This window comes from Parasteatoda tepidariorum, chromosome 4 (genome assembly GCF_982258835.1).
Source record: "Parasteatoda tepidariorum strain Cologne lab strain chromosome 4, Ptep-v5.0, whole genome shotgun sequence".
NCBI classification, from domain to species: domain Eukaryota; kingdom Metazoa; phylum Arthropoda; class Arachnida; order Araneae; family Theridiidae; genus Parasteatoda; species Parasteatoda tepidariorum.
Genome location: NC_141758.1, coordinates 100,215,181 through 100,236,271, shown reverse-complemented (window position 1 = coordinate 100,236,271; position 21,091 = coordinate 100,215,181). Strand labels below are relative to the sequence as shown.

Genomic DNA, 21,091 nt, shown 5'->3' with positions numbered 1-21,091 from the left:
ATATTGTAAATTATTTTGCTTGTTCATCTCTAAACTATATTTTATTTTTGTGCAAGATCTATCATTTTGATAGATATTATCAAGATCTGTAATTATTTTATGAATTATATTCTTTTTTTATATTTCTTTCAAGCATTGATTGTTTTTTTTTTTTTTTTTTTCATTTTAAGACTACGCTTTAGCGGCAGCTAATTTGATTTGTTTTTCATGTAAGACAAAGCTGAAAGGAATGATCGACATTCAGTAAGCACTTTCTTCGAAATCATTTAACCGAATCGGAAGCTTGAAGAGTTGTTAGCCTGTTAGAGGGTGACCAAACACACAAGCTGAAGTAGCAAAAGCCACTGGAATTTTACAAAGTGTGATTTTCAGGATCTGGAACTATTTTTTGGAGACTGGAAGATCAGGGCAAGGGCTTACACATGTAACAACACTCAATGAAGACTGCTATTTTACGCTAATGACTCGGAGACATCGAAATATAAATACCCCTCTTTTTCAGAAACACATTTATTCGACTGCTGCAATGACGTAGGTATAGTGCGGCTTTCGTGAGAACTCCTCCAGACATCAGTCTCACGTCGTGGCGGGTACCATGGTTACGAGGAAAAGTCACTTCGAATAGGGGCGTGGGGCAAATACTTTTGTCTTGAACTTGACATAGGTCAGCGAGATTAAACCAATCGACACCTTCATTCCTCCATTGGACCCCCATTAGAAATGTGCTCTTACTCGTTACCATAGCAGCAGACAGCCCCAGACTTTTAGTCTGGAGGACTTTTCTTCAAAGCCGCACTATGAGAGAAGTGGTTCAAACACCCCCCCCCTATTGTAATTGGAAATATTTTCTCACACTATTTATATTTTAGTTTAAAAAATTGTTTCTTGTGTTGATTTCATTAGGTAGAAAACAACACTTTAAAAACCATTCTATAGCATCGATATAAGGCTCTTCCTTGTTTAAAAAAAATTTTTTTTTAATATTTGTTCTTCCCTCACAAGTAATACTCTGGACGATACCCAGTATGTCCCTGTTGTTTACTTCACAGGGTGCGTAGCGTTTTAAAATGTGCTTATTTTCGTTTTTTGAAAGCCCTTAAAGGTGTTTTTTTTTTTCATTGTTTGTTTTTCAAAATTGCTTAATTTTACCTTTTTCGAAATGAGATTTTTCCCTTACTATGTTGATTATCGCTTCGAATTATGCAAAAAAGACTCAGTTCAGATTGTTCTATTCAACGTTTCCATAATTAATTCAACCTGAATCTATATCGGCGTATTGTCAGTCCATAATATGAAAACGCCATTCGTTTAACGTGATTCAAAACTTCATGATTTTTGACAATTGTCCAAAACAATACCAAAAGAGTTTTTTTCTTTTTTTTGACGTAACGGTTCAAACAAGATAAAACCGTCAATTGTCAAAAACTTTCCTACCCTGCCTAATTATATTTGTTTGAAGTGCTTAAAAATATTTTTTGAAGGTGTGTGAAATATCTATGCCGGCTATCTACTGGAAGTAGGGAAAGATAATTTGTTTGTTTGAATCTGTTTATAAATGCTTCATCGGGACATTTTCCTAGAATTTTGGGGGTGCCTTTTTAGGATTAAAATAAGATGTAACCAGTGAATAGAGGGTGTTCTAAGAGTTGTTCTAACTGTCAAATGAAACATTTTATCGTCATTACAGTCAAAAAGCTTTTACTAAGATGTGCTCAGATTTTGTTCTAACTCTCTGGTTCTCTTCAAAACTTTTAGTATATTTTTAAGTACACTTATATTTTTATGTAGTGGACTATTTCTTATCGTATATTGTTTTTTCCTTTTATTAAAATTTTATTTTTATTGATAATTTCTTTCCTGCATTCTCTCCTTGAAAACCAAGAAAACGCTTTACTAGCAAACTAACAGGCAATAATGAGACTATATCTCAGCAATTATGTATTATCATTTTCCAATTTCTTGTGCGTTATACGAAATTTAATGTTTGACTAGCCTGGAAAGTTTACTAAAATGTTCTTTATTTTATTTGTTTTTTGTAAGTACATAAATTGCATTTTATTTTATTTCAAATATTTGAGTTTCAGAATGATATAAAGAATTAAATTTTAAGAACATATTGGTTTTTTTTTTTTTTTTAATTTTGAAATTTACGAATTATGAATCTCTAAAAAAATGTGTCATAAAATTTACGAGTTTCAGATTTTTCTGGCAAAGAGACTGAATGTTATCAATTATTATTAATCATTACAACCTATAAAAAAAAGAACAAATTATGGACAGCTGCTATAACGAAACAACTGCAATAAAGAAACACCGCAGTTCACTAGAGGGCGTAGATATAGAATAAAAACTAGTTACTAGACCAGTGATGCCAACGTTCACTGTGACGTCCGTTTGGTCGAGTGATTGATCTTTCTGCCTTTATATCTATGGTCACTTCTAACCATATACCAGTTATTGCATCCTGTTGTGATTGTAGGTAATCATAATCACTTTTTACCTGAAATCTTTACTTGTAACTTATAAAATAACAACCATTGAAGATCGAAATGAGCTAAAGGTGGCGTAGAGCAGAACACTCTACCTATGGCAACACTTCACATGCTTTTACGCCTAGCGTATGAAAAGTCATAGGAGAAGGAAGTTCTTTAGTTTCTGTCTTCATATTCAAATAAATTAAAATCTTTTAAGTGAGGAAACTATATGGAACTGAAAACTACATTAGACCTAGTTTTAAAAGGAAGTGTTTTGGAAATTTAAAAAAATATCTTCAGCAATTAAACACGAAAAATATTCAAAAAGGGTAAAATGTCGTAGTACAATCCTATACAACCTCAAAAAAGGAAGATGGAAGGGCCAAAAGCATGGAATCGGTTTTCTCCCCAGATGGCGTATTCGAACGTTGCGATCGCCTATAGATACACAGTACTACTAGACGCCACTTACGATCGCCAATATACACTCAACCATCCTAATGACGATCGCAACACTCGAATACGCCATTTGGGAAGAGACCGGTTTCATGCCTTTGGCCATTCTCCTCCTCTTTTCAGTTGAGTAGGAATGCTCTACGATATTTTCCCTTTTCTTAATATTTTTCCTCTTCATTTAATGAAAATATTTTTAAAAATTTCTGTGATGTTTTTCTTTAGAACTATGTTTAGTGTAGTTTTCAGTTCCATATAGTTTTCCTACTTAAAAGATTTTAATATATATGAAAATCAAGAGAGAAACTAACGTACTTCCCTCCTCTATGACTCTCCACACACTAATGGGGAAAGCATGTGAAGTATTGCCATAGGTACAGAGTTCTGTTCTATGAGACCTGCAGCCCATTTCAATTGCCAATAGAAATGTGAACTACGATATTTTCCTTTTTATTTAATAAAAATGATTTTTTAAATTTCCGTATTGCTATTCTTTCCTCTTCTTCCCATTGGCACGACAGCCCAGGATGGGCCCTGGCCTTCTCAACAAGCCTATGCAAAGACATTCATCCCTTAGCCAAGGTTCTCCAGTTTATTATTTTTAAACCTTTTCAAGGCAGTCTAAAAATCTTAGGTTTGGTCGTCCTCTTTTCTGTACCTCTTGGCCTGGCACTAAAGACTTTTTTGGTTGTTCTGCTATCCTCCATTCTCACAATGTGGCCTGCCCATTTAATCCTTTAAATTTTGGTAAATTTAATGCCATCAGGTTCTTTAGATGCTTTGTAAAGTTCCGTGTTTGATCTTCTAAACCAGGTACCGTTTTTACTTATTCCACCAAAATTGCTTCGCAGTACTTTTCTCAAATCTAGCTATCATATTTTTATCTCTACGGGTCATTGTCCAGGTCTCACAAATGCTTACATAAGCACTGATCGTATAAGACATTTATAGAGTACATAACATTTTTGTTTTTCTTTTTACTAAGATATTTTCTTAGACCATAAAGACACTTATTGGCCATCGTGAAATGCATTTCTTTAGAACTATTATTAATGTAGTTTTCAGCTCCATATAGTTTGCTAGCATTAAAGATTTTAATCTAATATGAAAATCAAGAGAGAAACTGACTTCCTTCCTTCCTCTATGTCTCTCTAGAGTGCCTGTATTGAAAAGAGTGATGACAATATCCAAGAGCGCATGCGCTGCCGTCATATTTTTGTCCAAGGGAGTTGCCAGATGATACACCGAAATTGGCGCCACTCACTCATTTGGTGTTATTCTGAAGGTTCTGTTACTCTAAGAGTATATACTAAAGAACTAAAGTATCAATAATATAAACTTTAAGATTGGAAAGCACATGACATTACAGATATTTTAAGAAACATTGTAAGAAAAATTAGCTTCTCACATTGTTAAAAAATTTACGTCAGTGATAAAAAAAAGACTTATGAAAAGACTTCTGCTTTAAATAAATGCCTTAAATAAAATAAAAAAATTAATAATGATTATGTTATTCATTTCAGAAATAATAATCAATAAAACAAATAACATAATTTATTATTATTTATTACTTCTTCAGGAAAAAATTATCGCATATTCACCTAAAAAGGTATTGCTTATTTCAACAAATTGTAAACAAAAATTTTGATAATTAGTTGAAATTTGAAACAAACTAGCATTTAATCACATTGGTAACGAAAAGTAAGTAAATGCTACTTGGCGAACATTTTGTAACGCGCCAAAATTTCAAAATAATATTGCCAAACTCTGCACTTCTGAAGTTTTGATAAAAAAGATGCTCAAATCTTAAAATTTATAAGTAATTTAGATAGAAATTATGTTTATTAAAAGTAAATACATTTATTCTTATGTAATCATTAGTTATTTCATCACCTTGTTCTCTTTACAATGAGATAAACAAAACTTTATATGCACGCAAGTAAGTAATAATAAGGATAAATTCAAATAACTATCCAAATTTTCAGCCATAATTTTTACATTTACTGTGACCGTGAGGTTTCTTATAGAAAAAAAGTAAGTAATGAACCATGGAGTCTAGAGTATCTTATGGAGACCCAGCTTAATGTAAAATTCCCCCCACAATGTGATTCGTCAGAATTTTATGGATAGCGGATGCAAAACTGCCGCTAGGTGGCATCTCAATCCCCAGGTGTTGGAATTTTTCACTTGTTGTTAATACACGTGCATGTTATTACTGCACGTGTTAATTATAAATTTATTGTTCAATCGCTTATATTAATATTGTTTTTTAGCAGCATCCTAGTATCAGCTTGTTTAAGTCCCTAAATGTAAGTTTTTACTTATGATTTCGTTTGTTTGACTTTTATGCTATTAAACTTTTACTTATTTTATGCTTTCAATAACATCGTAAGGATATTCTCTTCTAGAATGGTTTTTTAAACATCAATGTAAATAAATTTTGTTTTAAATCTTCCAATTTGATCCACAAGTGTATTCTTTCCTTCTTATCTATTTAATTTGTTTATCAGTTGGTGATTTCTAAACAATTAGAGATTATAAAAAGTAATTCTAAATACTTGCAGATTTTTATTAGAACATGTAGTTAACAGATTGAAAGTTATGAAACACATTGTTAAAAATAGAATAATTTTACACATTAATTTGAATTATAAGGAACATTCATTTATATGGATTTGTATGGCTTTCACTTAATAATAAATGAACTGAATCAGACAAACATATTGTGATATCATTTATTTATTAATTATGGTAAAGGATCTAAGGTTTTGGATTTTCCTTATGTTATGGTAAAATTTATTGTTATAGTTGCTAATTGTAATATAGAATACTGTTAACTCTATCTCTTATCATTTCATCTATTTCATTAAAAAATATTTTGTAAATATCAACACACTTCATGTATATTGTTTATACACCAAAAAGTTACATGAGATTATCTGAAAAGAATTTATTGTGTTGAATGTTTACATAATTTATATTTTATTGAGGGAGGTCACTATATTTAATCAACTCAATTATTGTTGTAGAATTTATTGCCCTTTGAATGTTTGATTGTTTTTATTTTCTAAGCAGAAAAAAATATTATATCGTTGAGGATGAAGATTGTTTTTGATAATTTCTATTTTGAAATTTTTGTACTTATCTGCTTTATAATTAAATGCAGTAATTCAGATGAATCTGTTTAATATTTTAAGAAAGTGTTCACATAAGTTTTGATAAAAAATTAAAGTGTGATATCACTATTTAGAATAATTTGATCATAATTTTTTTAAGCAAGTTTTTTTGTATTACTTAAGTAAATGACAATTATTTTAATTAATTCTGTATTATTTATGAAATGACGATTCTAATTTACGATGAGGAATCAGATATAGTTCTGTTGCGTGCTAATAAAGTGTATGTTAAACGAATAATTGTTCAATAATATGTGATAATGTTATCCATTAAAGAATACTACATTAGAGTTTCTGTTGTTGTAGAAGTATTACGATTTTTAGAAATTAAAGATATAGTTAATGTTCTATATATTTTAATGAAATATCTGTGTGTAACAATATTTACTTCACATTATCATTCTTTCATCAAAGTAATATTATTATCAACTCATATCAGATATAATTTTACTTGTTTGAATGACAAAGTATTTGTTTGCCATTGTATGACTTCTTTGCCAGTATTTAGAAATTAAATAATTTTTTAATCACATATTAATGTTAATTTCTTTTAATGTACCTATCGAAAGGCCCATTATCAAGTTACATTACCTGGCGGGGTAAGCTTCATGTTAGTTTAATTTTGGGCCATGTAATGATATGTCAATCGTTAAGATATAATATGAATGTTTCATGTCAAAATGTGTTTTTTCTAGGTACTTATATTTTGTTAATTGATTTATCCTTGATCCCAAAATTGAAAAGAGTTGCCAGGTTTTTTATTCTGCACCTTGTAATCCATTTCATTGATTTATGTAATTTATTTATTGGATTTATTAACCTGCTGCTCTCCAGTATTTCCCAAATTTAATACAATTCATGTATTCTTCTGTGATAACAGAAAGAATGTGTTATTTCATATTTTTGTGTGTTTATTAATTTTAATTTATGGCTAATGGTCTCTAAACATGAAAAAGAAATTTTAATGTAATCTGTTAAATTTTTTTTTCTGGCATTTGCCTGGACATTTTACATTTCATGTTTATTTTGCCCTTCATAAATTTCTTGTTTAACACATTTACTGGTTTTAATTTATACCTACTCTTAAGATGAAGTAGAGATTGTAATATGGTGTATAAATTTTCTTCTGGCATAAGTAATTTATTTATTATTATTATTTTTTGGCTTTTATAAATTTTATGCTTGAAGTATTAATCAATTTCCGTTTCCAGCTGGTGGTCTTTACAGATGATTTCTTTTCTGGCTTTTGCCAGGAACTCTTTTTTTTTTCATTTTCTTACATGTCATGTTTGACTTATTAATTTATTCTTTAAAGATATATTTCAGAAATTAAATCAATATAGTTGTTTATTTTTATAGCTAGTGCTTCCTAAACGTGAAGAATAAATTGTAATAGGATATATTAACCTGCAGTTTTCTTTGCTTCTTTAGATTTTTCTGACATTGCCCTGAAATTTAAATATTTTCTATTTTTTGCCATTCCATTCATAGATTTCATGTCTGAAGTATTAATTATTTTTATAGCTAGTGATCTCTAAAGATGAAGAAATTATAGTGTGGTGAATTAATATATATTTTCTTAAGTTTATTTGAAATTACTCTAAATGTTTTGGATCCTAGAGCTTTTTTTCCTCATGAATAATGTGTGAAGTATCATCCTTTGAATCATCAAAAAATGTATTGCTAAATAATTGACTCCATTGAAGCTGATGTTTAGTGAAACTATGCAGCTCTTTGGGGTCAGTCATATTTGGCCAAGAGTTAATGAAGCAGAAGCAAGAGTGTTCTTCCGATGATAATTGCCACGGTATGACTTTTTTTTATCTATTAATATGTAGTTATCCAGCATATTAGTCCAAATTTAAAGATTGATATTTCTTTTTTTTTTAATTATTGTTAAAGGTATTTAATTGTTTCAGTCATGTTTTCCTAAACTTTTTATGCTTGCCTTTTTATTATACAGAAATTTATTATTATTTTTTTGACAAAGTAGTTTATTAAAAGTTGTTAAAGTTTCTAAAATTAACTATTTGAACAGAGGCAGAGTTTCCTAAAAAATTGCATCAAAGGGCAATAAAAGCATAATTTTTATTTAAAAAGTATTAAGGGAAAAACAATTTTAATACAGTTCCTTCAAAGTTTAACATTCAATTAATTAAAATCAATAGCTATCCAATTGAATTTATAATTAATTTTTATTTTAAGTTTAATTAATTTTAGAACTACTAAAATAGCATTTAACTTTGTGAATTTGTTTTAGAAAAATGTAAAAAAAAAGGAAATAATGTCTGAAAGATAACTTCTCTTTTACCAAAAAACTAAATTAATAAATGTTTGCTTTTGCATGATGTATGCCCTGAGAAAATTCTATAACATCACTATAAAACCAAGCAATATTTAATAATAGTTTTGACTAGTCTGAAATAATAAAAATGAAATTGGCACATGATTTTATAGGTTCGTTTCAAAAAATTTCAATAAAATAATCATCAAAAAATGTATCTCAAAAAAATATATTGGCCTGCTTAATCTTATGTAAATTCTTTGAAATCACTGAAAAATCAATCGAATCAATTACGTAAAAAAGAAAACCAACAGATTCTTTCATTATTATTTAAATGAAACGGACTATTTCTTTAAACGTTTTTACAGTACTTAAAATTAGTAATCATCCCCTGATGAGGAGAGGGACGGAGACTTTTCTTCCCCCTCACCCAGAACTTGTTTTTGCCAGAGCTTTTACTCTGGCCGTTAGGCGGAGTTCTGTAGCTAGGTACAAAGTTTGTTTGGGAGGGTGAAAAAGATCTGCTTCCGTTTTTTAAGCGCGAGCTGGATATCCTACCGCTTTAGGATCCATGTAATGAACTTATAACATGCCTTTATTACTGCAGAACATAAATTTTTTGAGGCAGATAATTTTCACTCCGTGTAATTCCAATGGCGAAATTTCCACACTCGCCTCCGGCGGTAAAGTTTTTCTTTCCACCAATCAGGAATCGTTTCTCCCTTGTCCACACTCTTTTACTCCACACGCTACAGGGGAAAGCATGTGAAACGTTGCCATAGGTAGAGAGTTCTGCTCTTCGCCACCTACAGCCTATTTCGCCAATCTAGCTTCACCCAAGGCCATATTAATGCAAATAGAAAGCTATAAGCTTAAGCAATGATCTCGTCTCATTACACTGCACTCTTGATGGTGTCAATCCTTCAATCTAAACAGTCCGAGCTTAGATATAAATGTATTAGGAAATCCTAAAGAGGAAAAATGTGCTCGAAATTTGTGCATCATGTTATATAGCAATACTTGCTTGAATATAACAATTCTTGATTTAATGTGTGTGAAATATATTCATTGATTTTAATTTGTTTGCACTATGATGCTTTCACAATGTTTATCGAAAAGACAATGACAATGAATGAAGAAAAATAATGCCAAAGCGTAATTTCTATGAGCTGTTTACCTGTTACAGATCTTGTTCATATGGCGCAATTATCTTTTTACATTAGGAAATCTTTATTGTAAATCTAGAGACGGACATTGTCATTGCAAATATCATTTGGAATTTCCTTGTACTCGTGACTAGGCATATATAACCATAATTACAGCGTTAAAATTTATTTTTAATGCTGCACTAAATCAACTAAACAGGTTTGATCATTTACCAAGAATAAAATATCGATTACATTCAAACATTTTAAATGATACTCCTATTATGAATTTTAAGTATTATTAATAATTTAAATATTTATTTTGCCTTTTCTTTATTCTCTCCATAACAATATTAGATATAAAATCAGACTCAGCTTCTTTCCTTCTTATTCAGAAAATCATATTTTTTTTATAAAATATATATTAATTTTTATTCAAATTGAATTGAATTGTTCTGATAAACTTAGCATTTGAAGCAGAAGCAATTATTACATTTCAGTGACATATTTAATAATAATTATATACAACAACTTTATGTAAAGGCACATATTTTTATTCAATGTGATATATATTAGACTTGGAACAATTACTAATGTTACTAAGTATACGATGACCATTCAATTTGGTCAGAAAAATTATTCTTGTGAAACATGTAATTAGAGTTTTTCATAGAAAAGTCATCCAACTGACCACAATCGGACTCATGCTGGTTAAAAATCTGACTCTTGTAATATATGTATTTGGTGTTTTTTACAAAAAAATTAAGTGACTGAATACAGTCGTGTCGACAGTAGTGAAAAAAATTTTCTTGTGTGTAGTATATGTTATAAGAGTTTTTCTTATTCAAGCGTGATCTGACTAAGCATAGTACTTTTCATGCTGGTGTGAAGCCTCATTCTTGTAGTATATGTAACAAGAGTTTTTCATATATTAATCACATGATGAAACACAGTAGTGTTCACACAGACGTGAAACCTTTTTCTTGTAGTGTATGTAACAAGAGCTTTTCACATCAATGTCGTCTGAATGTACACAATCGTGTTCACACTGGGGAGAAACCTTACTCATGTAGTTTATGCAATAAGAGTTTTTCACTTCGAAGTCGTCTGAATGAACACAATCGTGTTCACACTGGGGAGAAACCTTATTCATGTAGTTTATGTAATAAGAGTTTTTTACATCCAAGTCATCTGAATGAACACAGTCGTGTTCACAGTGGGGAGAAACCTTATTCATGTAGTTTATGTAATAAGAGTTTTGCACATCGAAGTCATCTGAATGAACACAGCCATGTTCACACCGGTGAGAAACCTTATTCTTGTACTATATGTAATAAAAGTTTTTCAAACAGAAGTAATCTTACTCAACACAGTTATGTGCATACTGGTGAGAAACCTTATCCTTGTAGTTTATGCAATAAGAGTTTTTTACAAAAATCTCACCTAACTAAACACAGTTGTGTTCACACTGGAGAGAAACCTTATTCTTGTAATATATGTAATAAGAATTTTTTTAAAAAAAGCAATCTGGATGATCACAATCATGTTCACAATGGTGAGAAACCTTATTCCTGTAATTTATGTAGTAAGAGTTTTTCACAAAAATTTAATCTGTCTAGACACAGTCGTGTTCACACTGGTGATAAACCTTATCTGTGTAGCTTATGTAATAAGAGTTTTTCACATCAAAGTCATCTGAATGAACACAGTCGTGTTCACACTGATGAGAAACCTTATTCTTGTAGTATATGTAATAAGAGTTTTTCACGCAAAAGTAATCTTACTCAACACAGTTATGTTCATACTGGTGAGAAACCTTATTCTTGTAGTTTATGTAGGAGGAGTTTTTTACAAAAAACTCATCTAACTAAACACAGTTGTGTTCACACTGGTGAGAAACCTTATTCTTGCAGTTTATGTAATAAGAGTTTTTTAAAAAAAAGCAATCTGGATCATCACAATCGTGTTCACACTGGTGAGAAACCTTATTCTTGTAGTTTATGTAATAAGAGTTTTTCACAAAAATTTAATCTGTCTAGACACAGTCTTGTTCACACTGGGGAGAAGCCTTATCTGTGTAGCTTATGTAATAAGAGTTTTTCATACAGCAGTAGTCTGACTGAGCACTTACGTGTTCATACTGGAGAGAAGCCTTATTCTTGTTGTATATGTAATAAGACTTTTTCACGCAACAGTAATCTGTTAAGACACAGCATTGTTCATACTAGTGAAAAACCTGATTCTTGTAGTTAATTCTTACCCCCCGTATTCACCGTTGACACTAACCTAACCCGAAACACCCACTTCCGACACACTGGTTTGGAAATATTGACCACGAGTCAAAAAGTTTATTCTTCATTAATTTTTTGACTGCCTGTTTCACAACTGGGAGTTTCTTAACTCGTTGTTAACTTGTAATCCGGTGGCAGATTTACAGCCTGATTAACAGTTTGAGTTTTTGTTGTTATTTTTAATGCAAATTTTCTATGAAAGAATATAAAAAAGATTGCATGGAGTAATTAAATTTGAATCACTCTTTTACTGGACAAATTAAAAAGTTGTTAGGTTTCGTTTTCCTAACTAACTTGTATTGATGAGCAAAAGGATCTAAGTATTATTATTATGCATTTAGATATTTTATTATTATGGATATCATCAAGTCATATGGATATCATAATACTTTTATTTCGCACAACTATTTAATACTTTTATTTTAAACAGCCATCAAGGGGATCATGCTAACATCCTTTTCATCATTATTCATGTTTTTAATATTTTTTTTCCATCATAAAATATTATTGATAACTTAAACCATTGAAAAGAATTTTCTTTTTTTAAACATGTTAAATGAAATTGTATAAAATAATCTTCTCAGCTCAGATAAGCATAAATCAACATATTCTTATTATTCAGAAGAAGTTATAAATGACTATTATTGTGCTGCCAATGATAGAGAGAATCACTGTGAGGCAGTGTTCCCAAAGTGTGGTACGCGTACCCTCAGTGGGAACAGTTTAGCAGCGGTACGCATTCTTATGCGAAATATGTTGCAACTAACGAAAATTTTAAATAATTTTATTTAAAAACTGAGCTATCCATGAAAATTTACGATTACGTATTTTTCTATTGGCTATTTTTTGCAGAGATAACAGTTAATAATTAGTGGTGTCAACAGCCAGTTGTGATTTTTGTCTTCTGCGCAATTTTTTTATAGTAAAAAAAATCATTCCTTTTTTTATTAGTGGTACTCAGCATTACGAAAAATTTAGAAAGCGGACACAAAAGTCATAAGTTTGGGAAACACTGCCACAGGGGATATGATTAATAAGATAACAATTTTTTTAATGGCAAATGTCATAATATGAACATATACTCCAAAACTTTAAAAAAAATCATACATTTAATAATTTAGTTATTTAAATAATTTGTAAATGGAAATAGATGTATATGCCCCAGATGTCATAAATATGGGTGCCACTCATCAGTCCTGGGGATTGAAATCAGACTTGAGAAAAATCAATGTGCTAATAAATTGTATCAATTAAATTAAATTTTCTTTCTTTTTTTAAAAAAAAATTTTGATCAAAATTAAAAAATAATGTGTTTTAATGAAAACATGATAGGGTAATGATATCAGAATTTTATTTGTCTTCTTTTTGTCAGCTTCTCTAAATTTTATTCTTAAAGTCTTGACAAATGGGATTGATTGAACTTCATCTACTTGTGTAATTAAATTTATAGTATTGCTGAATCTAAATCTGCTCGAGTTTGCTTCCTCCACCTTAACCTTTTGTCTTGCTGGCCAAAGTTAAATCAAGATTTTTTTTTTTTTAAAAAAGAAAGAAATTATAGTGCTGGAACGAAAGATAAAGATATGAACGTTTTCAGGTTGTTCAGTTATAGTTGTAAAAAATTATGCAAGGTTAACTGTTGTTTTCGTTTTGTTTGCTAAAAAAAAAAACATAAAATAAAGAAAAACATTTTTAGAAAAATAATCAAATGATTGATTTAAGGCTATTATCAAGAAAAGGTAAATTTCGGTGTCTGTGAGCTATAAATTTCTAAAAGTTTGGTAAACAACGCTAGACAGTATTATTGGGTCAAAAAATAAGTTAAGTCTTGAAATTTTTTTAGAGTGGCACCCCTGGGCATAAAGTAGCCAGGCCATATATTTAAAAATATTTTAGTTAAAGACTGCATTTTAATTTCATATAGTATTAAGTAATTAATCTCTCCTAAATGATTATATTATTTCTAAATGTTCAGCTGATTATTTTATGGTTATTAAATTTATTTTATGCAGATTATTACGTAGTTTAAATGTTACCTCGGGTCAAAATTTGTATTGATTGCATAATATTTATTTCAGCATAAGTTTTAATATATAGTAAAAATAATGCTTATGTTTTAAATTTTATGAATAGTTTTATTTTATGGATAAAAAAAATTTAAAATGCCATTCGCTATCTTTATATCTAAATATTGGAAATTATTTTGCCTGTTCATCTCTAAACTATATTTTGTTTTTGGACAAGATCTATCATCTCGATAGATATTATCAAGAGCTATAATCATTTTATGAATTGTATTGTTTTTTGTATTTCTTTCAAGCATCGATTGTATGTTGTTTTTTTTTCATTTAAAAAAATAAATAAAAGCTAGTTAAATTATTTGGAATCTTAATTTTTTACACTATTCTTATGAATTATCATTAAGGACACAATCTGTATTATCCGCAATTTTTTTTTTTCCGAGTGAAAAATAGTTAAAGTGCAGCAACGACTGCTAATAATAATTTGAGAAATATATAAGTAAAAGAATACAAAATAAAATAAAAACCAAATCTTTAGGATAAATACTAAAAATAAAATCATAATTATCACAATTAAACAAAATCAAATCATCAGTATATTGTTATAGAAAGTAACTTTGATGTTTTGGATTATATCAATAATAATGTAATTTCTAGTATTAATACTTTTGATTTCGAAAGTTTGTACGCTAGTATTCCACATGCACATATTATTGAAATTTGTGGTGGCATTTTTGATAAATATTTATTTAATGAGAAAATTGATAATTTTATTGGTTGGATTTATTATGTAGGTTTAATCTTTTTGAGAATGTACTTTTTAATGGTCTGGATTTTTATAAACAAATTATTGGAATTCCACAAGGTAATTCCTTTTCTGGTGCTTTTGCTAATATTTTTTTGAAGCTAATTTTCTTGAGTTTAATGCTTTTAGATATATTGATGTTCTGATTTTGTTTAATTGTGATAATTATGATTTTATTTTTAGTATTTATCCTTGGTTTAGAAAAAAACTAATGAGAATTGCTTAAATGTTTAATATTTAGATTTTAAAATTGATATTGTTGATAAAAATATTAAAATTGATGTTTTTGATAAACGGAAGGCTTTTAAATTTAAAGTTATCTTTTCTGTAACTTTAATACTAATTTGTGCAATAAAATTTTCAAACAAAATTTTTTTTCTCAATTGCTTAGAGTTAAAAAAAATTTGCTATAACGTTTAATGTTTTCAGGAGGCTGCAAATAGTTTGTTGAGAAATAATGATTTTCCTTATAATTATTGTAATGTTAAATTTTTGAGTAGGAAAATGATTGAGGAATTTTAGTTTATTTCTTCTTTTAACAGGGCAAAATTAAAGTCTTGACTGAGCAGCCCCAGTTAAGCATTATATTAATCTGTTACGCAATCCTTACCTTCCCTATCCTTTTTTTCTTGGACTTTTGCAAAACCTTCGGGGTACTGAAAGAGAAAATTTTGACATTTGTCCGACTCTTTCGATAGAAAAGGTTTTGTTTTATGGCTTCCGGAGTCCATTGTTTTTTTCTTTATTTCTTCTATTGAGAAATATATATATAATATCTTCTATGCAATATATTGAATCAAGAAAAACTTAGTATCCATTTTATTAATAAGCATTTATTTGATATAAATTAATTATAGTTACATCTTAATAATAATTGGTAATAAATTAACCTCACTAAACATATTAAAAAAAAAGCAACCGAACGTCAGAAGTGTTAATTTTAAGAACATAAATAAATAAAAATTCGCCTACTGCACATCAGTCGTAAACCAAACGGGGGAAATCTTCTGGTTCAAGTTAATTAACTCTGGGTTCAACTGACACGCAGTTAAGCACATTGTGAAATGAAATTTCGGAATCTAACTTGGAGTTGCTCTCATAAAACCTGAAGGTTAGTTTCCAAGGTGAATACGGGTGTTAGAATTTATCTTTGTTAAGGATTTTTATGCTCACTGTTCTGTTCATACTACTGACTAACTTTATTCTTGTTGTAAGTTTGTACAGATAATGTTTAAATGATGTGTTCGCAATAATTTTCATTTTAGTCAATAATCTCATTGTCTAACTTTATGTAACAATTTTTATAGAAAAGTATTTTAACTGTCTTGTCCAGAGCTTTTAATATCAAATCTGTTTGTGATTTTTTTTCTTTTAATTCATTTGGATATAAGACATTCAATATTGTGAGACTTAGAAGTAGGGACTTTACTGATGGTGGCTATAATTGGCTGACTGAGAGACTTTCTTACTACGACATTCTGCTTGACAGCAAACTGTTGTCATGGGTCTGTCTCGTTTTTTTTTAGAGGTACCTATTTTTTCAATTTAGACATAATTTGTGAAATTTAAAAATTATATTAACCTTTTGCTTAAGGCTGGTACAACAGGTGAGCCAGAATAGCAGGCTTCATCATATTAAACGCCGTAAACAAAGGGTTAAAAAAAACTTAACACAAAAATATGGTAAAATAAGAAATTATTTTCAAAAATATTTAAATATTTTTCGAAAATATGTTAAAAGTATTTTACGAAGCTACTAATTTTCGTAAAATTGATTTCATGAAATTTCCTCAAAACAGCAGTAAATTTGCCCTGGACCGACCCCTGATAGTATACATTTTCAGAATACTGCTTGCATATTTTACTATCAAAATAAATAATTTTTTATAAATATTTATTTTTGACAAAATTATTTCTGTATTTGATAAAACTATCTAACATAAAAGTTATATCTTCTTATCAGAATGTTTTATAAATTGTCTTAAACTGTAATTAGAATTAATTTTTTTATTGTTTTTGAAACGAATTAAGAAATAAATGATTAAAATAAAGTATCGGAATCAATAATACATTATTTACGTGTCAAATAAATATCATTCTGTTATTTGCATTTCTTTCTGGTGTAGCAATTTTAATGGCCAGTTGTGTAGAAGTAAGAAAACAATTTCTTGTATAAGACTTATGCTGAAAATGTCTAAAACAACCCGCTCAAAACGTTTGTAATACCTTTGTGCATCTAAAAATATATAAAATATAATGGGGCTTTCGAGTATAAATAATATTATTAACTTTAAACCATTACATCTTAAAGCAGGATTTTTTTTAAATCCAAGCATGATCTTTAAATCATAATTTTCAAAATGTTGGAGAAGTGTTTTTTTTCCCTAAAATGCAGGAGAAAAGAAATATTCAGTTAAATAAAAGCATTAACATGCATTATTTGATAGAATGATATTTTACCTACTGATCTAATATGAAAAAATTTAAAATGTTATTAAAAATATTTATGGCCAGTTTGGGTATTCATGCGATCTAAAATATTTAGATCGCATGAATACCCAAACTGTGCGATGTACTCTGCCCAAAACAATTAAAGAATATTGTATAAAATAACTGTATATGCCAATTTTTTTGTGTACTGAAGAAGATAGTCACAAATCGAAATTTTTCTTATTTTCTAACTTTGCAGTATACAAATTTTGAGTTTTCGAAGACGACGCTTTAGCGGCAGCTAATTTGATTTGATTTTCATGTAAGACAAAGCTGAAAGGAATGATCGACATTCGGTAAGCACTTTCTTTCGATGAGTGCGATGTCTCTTCGAAATCATTTTATCGAATCGGAAGCTTGAAGAGTTGTTGGCAGGTTAGGGGGACAAAACACAAGCTGAAGTAGCAGAAGCCACTGGAGTTTTACAAAGTGTGATAGTGTGATTTCCAGGATCTGGAGCTGTTTTTTGGAGACTGGAGCATCAGGGCAAGGGCTTAGACATGTAACAACGCGCAATGAAGACAGCTATTTTACGCTAACGGCTCGGAGACATTGAAATATAAATACCCCTCTTTTACAACAACACATTCGTTCGACAACTGGCACCACAGTTTCGATATTAACTGTCACTCTGTAGATCTGTATGTTCCCGACAAATGTTCTGTGTCACGTTAACAGCAAGGCACCGTTGTGCGCGCAGGAGGTGGGCTACTGTTGTTGTTGTTCATTTACGTCGCACTGGAGCTGCACAATGGGCTGTTGGCCACGGTCTGGGAAATATCCCTGAGGATGATCTGAAAACATGCCATCAAAATTTTGCTCCTCTGCAGAGGGGATGGACCCCCCGCTTCGGTAGCTCTACGACCTGCACGCGAATTAGAGCACTTTACGGTAGAACAGTTTAACGAGGACCGATACCGCACACCCTCTGTCCCTACTCCGACTGACCGCAGCCAGCGATGCTTGACTCCAGAAGTGGGCTACTGAGCACGTGAACTGGAGGAGAAATGAATGGTTCAAATCAAGTTATTCGAATAAAATGTTCGAAATTACAATTCGAATGAAGGGAATCAGATCACTGATGCATCTTCCAATTTACTAATACTGCAGTACCATGACCTGTACCACCTGGTTTGAACTTAAAGAAATGACATGATCTGGTTCGTCATCCCGATGACGTCAACACTGACATTTGTGTATCTATATTACTATTTCCTTTATTCTCATCTTCCTTTTAAAGGTACAAACCTAAAGACAGGGGCGGATCCAGAAATTTTTCCTGGGGAGGGTCATAGACTCAGATCCCCCCCCCCCACAACTAATTTTTTTTAAATATTTTTTTTGAAAAAAAAAATGGGGTTTTTAATGCTAGTTTTCTCATTTATTTTTTTCATAATGAACAATACATAAATAATTCAAGTATTCAAAATCTTTAAATAATAAATGTAATGCGTTTTTTAGGTTTGGTTAAACCAGACAATGAAACTATGACGAATTTCGTTTTAATCTTTTGGATTATGATTCTTGAAACAGTGAAGAACATAATTAGATGGGGAAAAATCGATTTTTCCGACCTACCTAGGTGTATATGCCCCTTAAATAATTTTTTAAATATTTAATTTCTTTTGTGAACTATTAAAAAAATTTATTTTTTCAATTCTAAATGCCAACTGTCCCGCAGTGGACTGATCGTTAAGACACGGTTCCCAGCAGATCACTGGCTATGGTCAGTGTGGGGGTGGGTGACCACTTGGATCAGCCTGCGTAGGGACCGAGGGTGTGCGGTATTGGTCCTCGTTAAACTGTTCTACCGTAAAGTGCTCGACTTCGCGTGCAGGTCGTAGGGCTACCGAAGCGGGGGTGCCATCCCCTCTGCAGAGGATCAAAATTGTGATGGCATGTCTTCGGATCATCCTCAGGGATGTTTCCCAGACCGTCGCCAATAGCCCATTGTGCAGCTCTAGTGCGACGTAAATGAACAACAACTAAATGCCATCTCGAAGAATCTGAGCCTAACAGATATATGTGGTGCAGAGGCAAAACAAATCATCAAATGATTAGAATCAATAAAATCAGTTCATTTTGATTATTCGAATCAGTATCTCATTTTTATCAGTTTCATTATCCAACCACTCACTGATTCGAATCAACAACTGATTTGAATCTGAATGAATAAATGATTCGAATCATCTCTTACTGATTCGAATCATTTATTCATTCGGATTCAAATGACTTGCTGATTCAAATCAATGAGAAGTTGGATAATAAAATTGATAAAAAATAAGATAAAAATTATTAATCTATTATAAAATTGACTTTAAATTGACTTTTTTTTTTACATTTTTTCTGCAGTATTGATATGCCTCAGCATCATTTTATTGTCTCCTAAAAAAGCTATCATAATTATTACTTGTATTTGCCTTTCTGCTCGGTGCGTTCACCAACCCGCGAATTGCTTTTGTAATTACTTTCAAATGACATTTTTGATACTAATATATTTAGTCTTACTTTTTTATGAATAGTGGAACATTTTTTATGAATAGTGGAACATATTTAGTTAGTAAATTCTAAGAAGGGGATTGATCGCAGACAGTAGACTCTGCATTAATTTAGATGACGTTAGAGAGTTTATTGTTTATTATTTCAATTGATTTACTTTTCTTTTTTCTATTGTTTATTATTTCAATTGATTTACTTTTCTTTTTTCTGTAAGTGCTGTTTCTAAAAAAAATGACTTGTACTTTTCATCTTTAATTCTTTATATTGGCGATGGTAATGGGCCACAGGATGCGTAGAGCAGAACTCTATACATATGGCAACACTTCGTATGCTTTCACCATTAGCGTGTGGCGAATTATAGGAGAAGGAAATACGTTAATTTTTGTCTTCATTTTCAAATAAATTATAAACTTTTAAGTTAGGAAACTATATGGAAATGAAAACTACATTGAACATAGTTCTAAAAGAAAGCGTCGAGGGAATTTTAAAAAATGTTTTTGGCAATTAAATTCGAAAAATATTAAGAAAAGGGAAAATATCGTCAAACATTCCTATACAACTGAGAAGAGGAGATGGAACAGTCAAGCCTTAGAATCGGTCTTCTCCCCAGATGGCGTATTATATTATACTTTTGCCTTCGATTGTTCTAATATTACATTTTATATTCAAAAATATTTACGTTTATATCTGTACTAGTTTTGTGATTATGCAATTCATATTTTTTTTAAAATCAAAATTGGTACATAAAACAAATTACAGTGAAACACTCGGTTTGCGCTAAAATAACGCCGTGAGAGGATCGAATTTTAATCAAGTGACTCATCACTGATTCGAATCAAATAATTTGTACCAATAATTTGTATCAAATGATTCGGATCAATGATTCGAATCAAGTGATTTGGATTATTGATTCAAATCAAGTGATTCAAATGAGTGATTGTTATGAAGTGATTCAGAGCACTGATTTGAATCATATGATTCTGAAACCTGATTTGAATCATATGATTCTGAAACCTGATTTGAATCATATGGTTTGAATTTCTGATTCTTATTCTGATTTGGATCACTAATTAGAATCAAGTGATTCGGATCACAATTCAAATCAGAAGTATGATCAGAATCATGAGCTATGGATCAATGATTCGAAAATCTGATTCAATTCATGTGATTTATGTCACTATTCGAATCCGATTCTTATCAGCGATTCGAATCACGCAATTTTGATCAGTATTCGAATCAAGTGATTCAGATCAGTGATTCAAATCACTGATTCATCATGTGATTTTAATAACTGATTAATAAGAAGTGACTCGGATGACTTATTCGAATCCTGCTGTTCGGATATACTGATTGGAATCACGTGATTTGAATGACTGATTTTTATGAAGTGTTTCGAATCGTGATATTCGGATCACTTCATTCGTCAGACAATCACAGACTGCAATCGTTTCAT

At 30.3% G+C, this 21,091-nt stretch overlaps 1 protein-coding gene across 1 annotated transcript; it reads left to right on the top strand.

The window, feature by feature from the left end:
• The first annotated feature begins 8,989 nt into the window (after window positions 1-8,989).
• Window positions 8,990-15,972, top strand: LOC147812076 (uncharacterized). Its single transcript, XM_087161820.1, has one exon. The coding sequence runs from the start codon at window positions 10,472-10,474 to the stop codon at window positions 11,783-11,785; it is 1,314 nt and encodes a 437-aa protein (XP_087017946.1). The 5' UTR covers window positions 8,990-10,471; the 3' UTR covers window positions 11,786-15,972.
• Window positions 15,973-21,091: the final 5,119 nt, after the last annotated feature.

Bases quoted from the DNA above. Each gene is read 5' to 3' on its own strand.
- LOC147812076 (XM_087161820.1), top strand. From the start codon at position 10,472: ATGATGAAACACAGTAGTGTTCACACAGACGTGAAACCTTTTTCTTGT.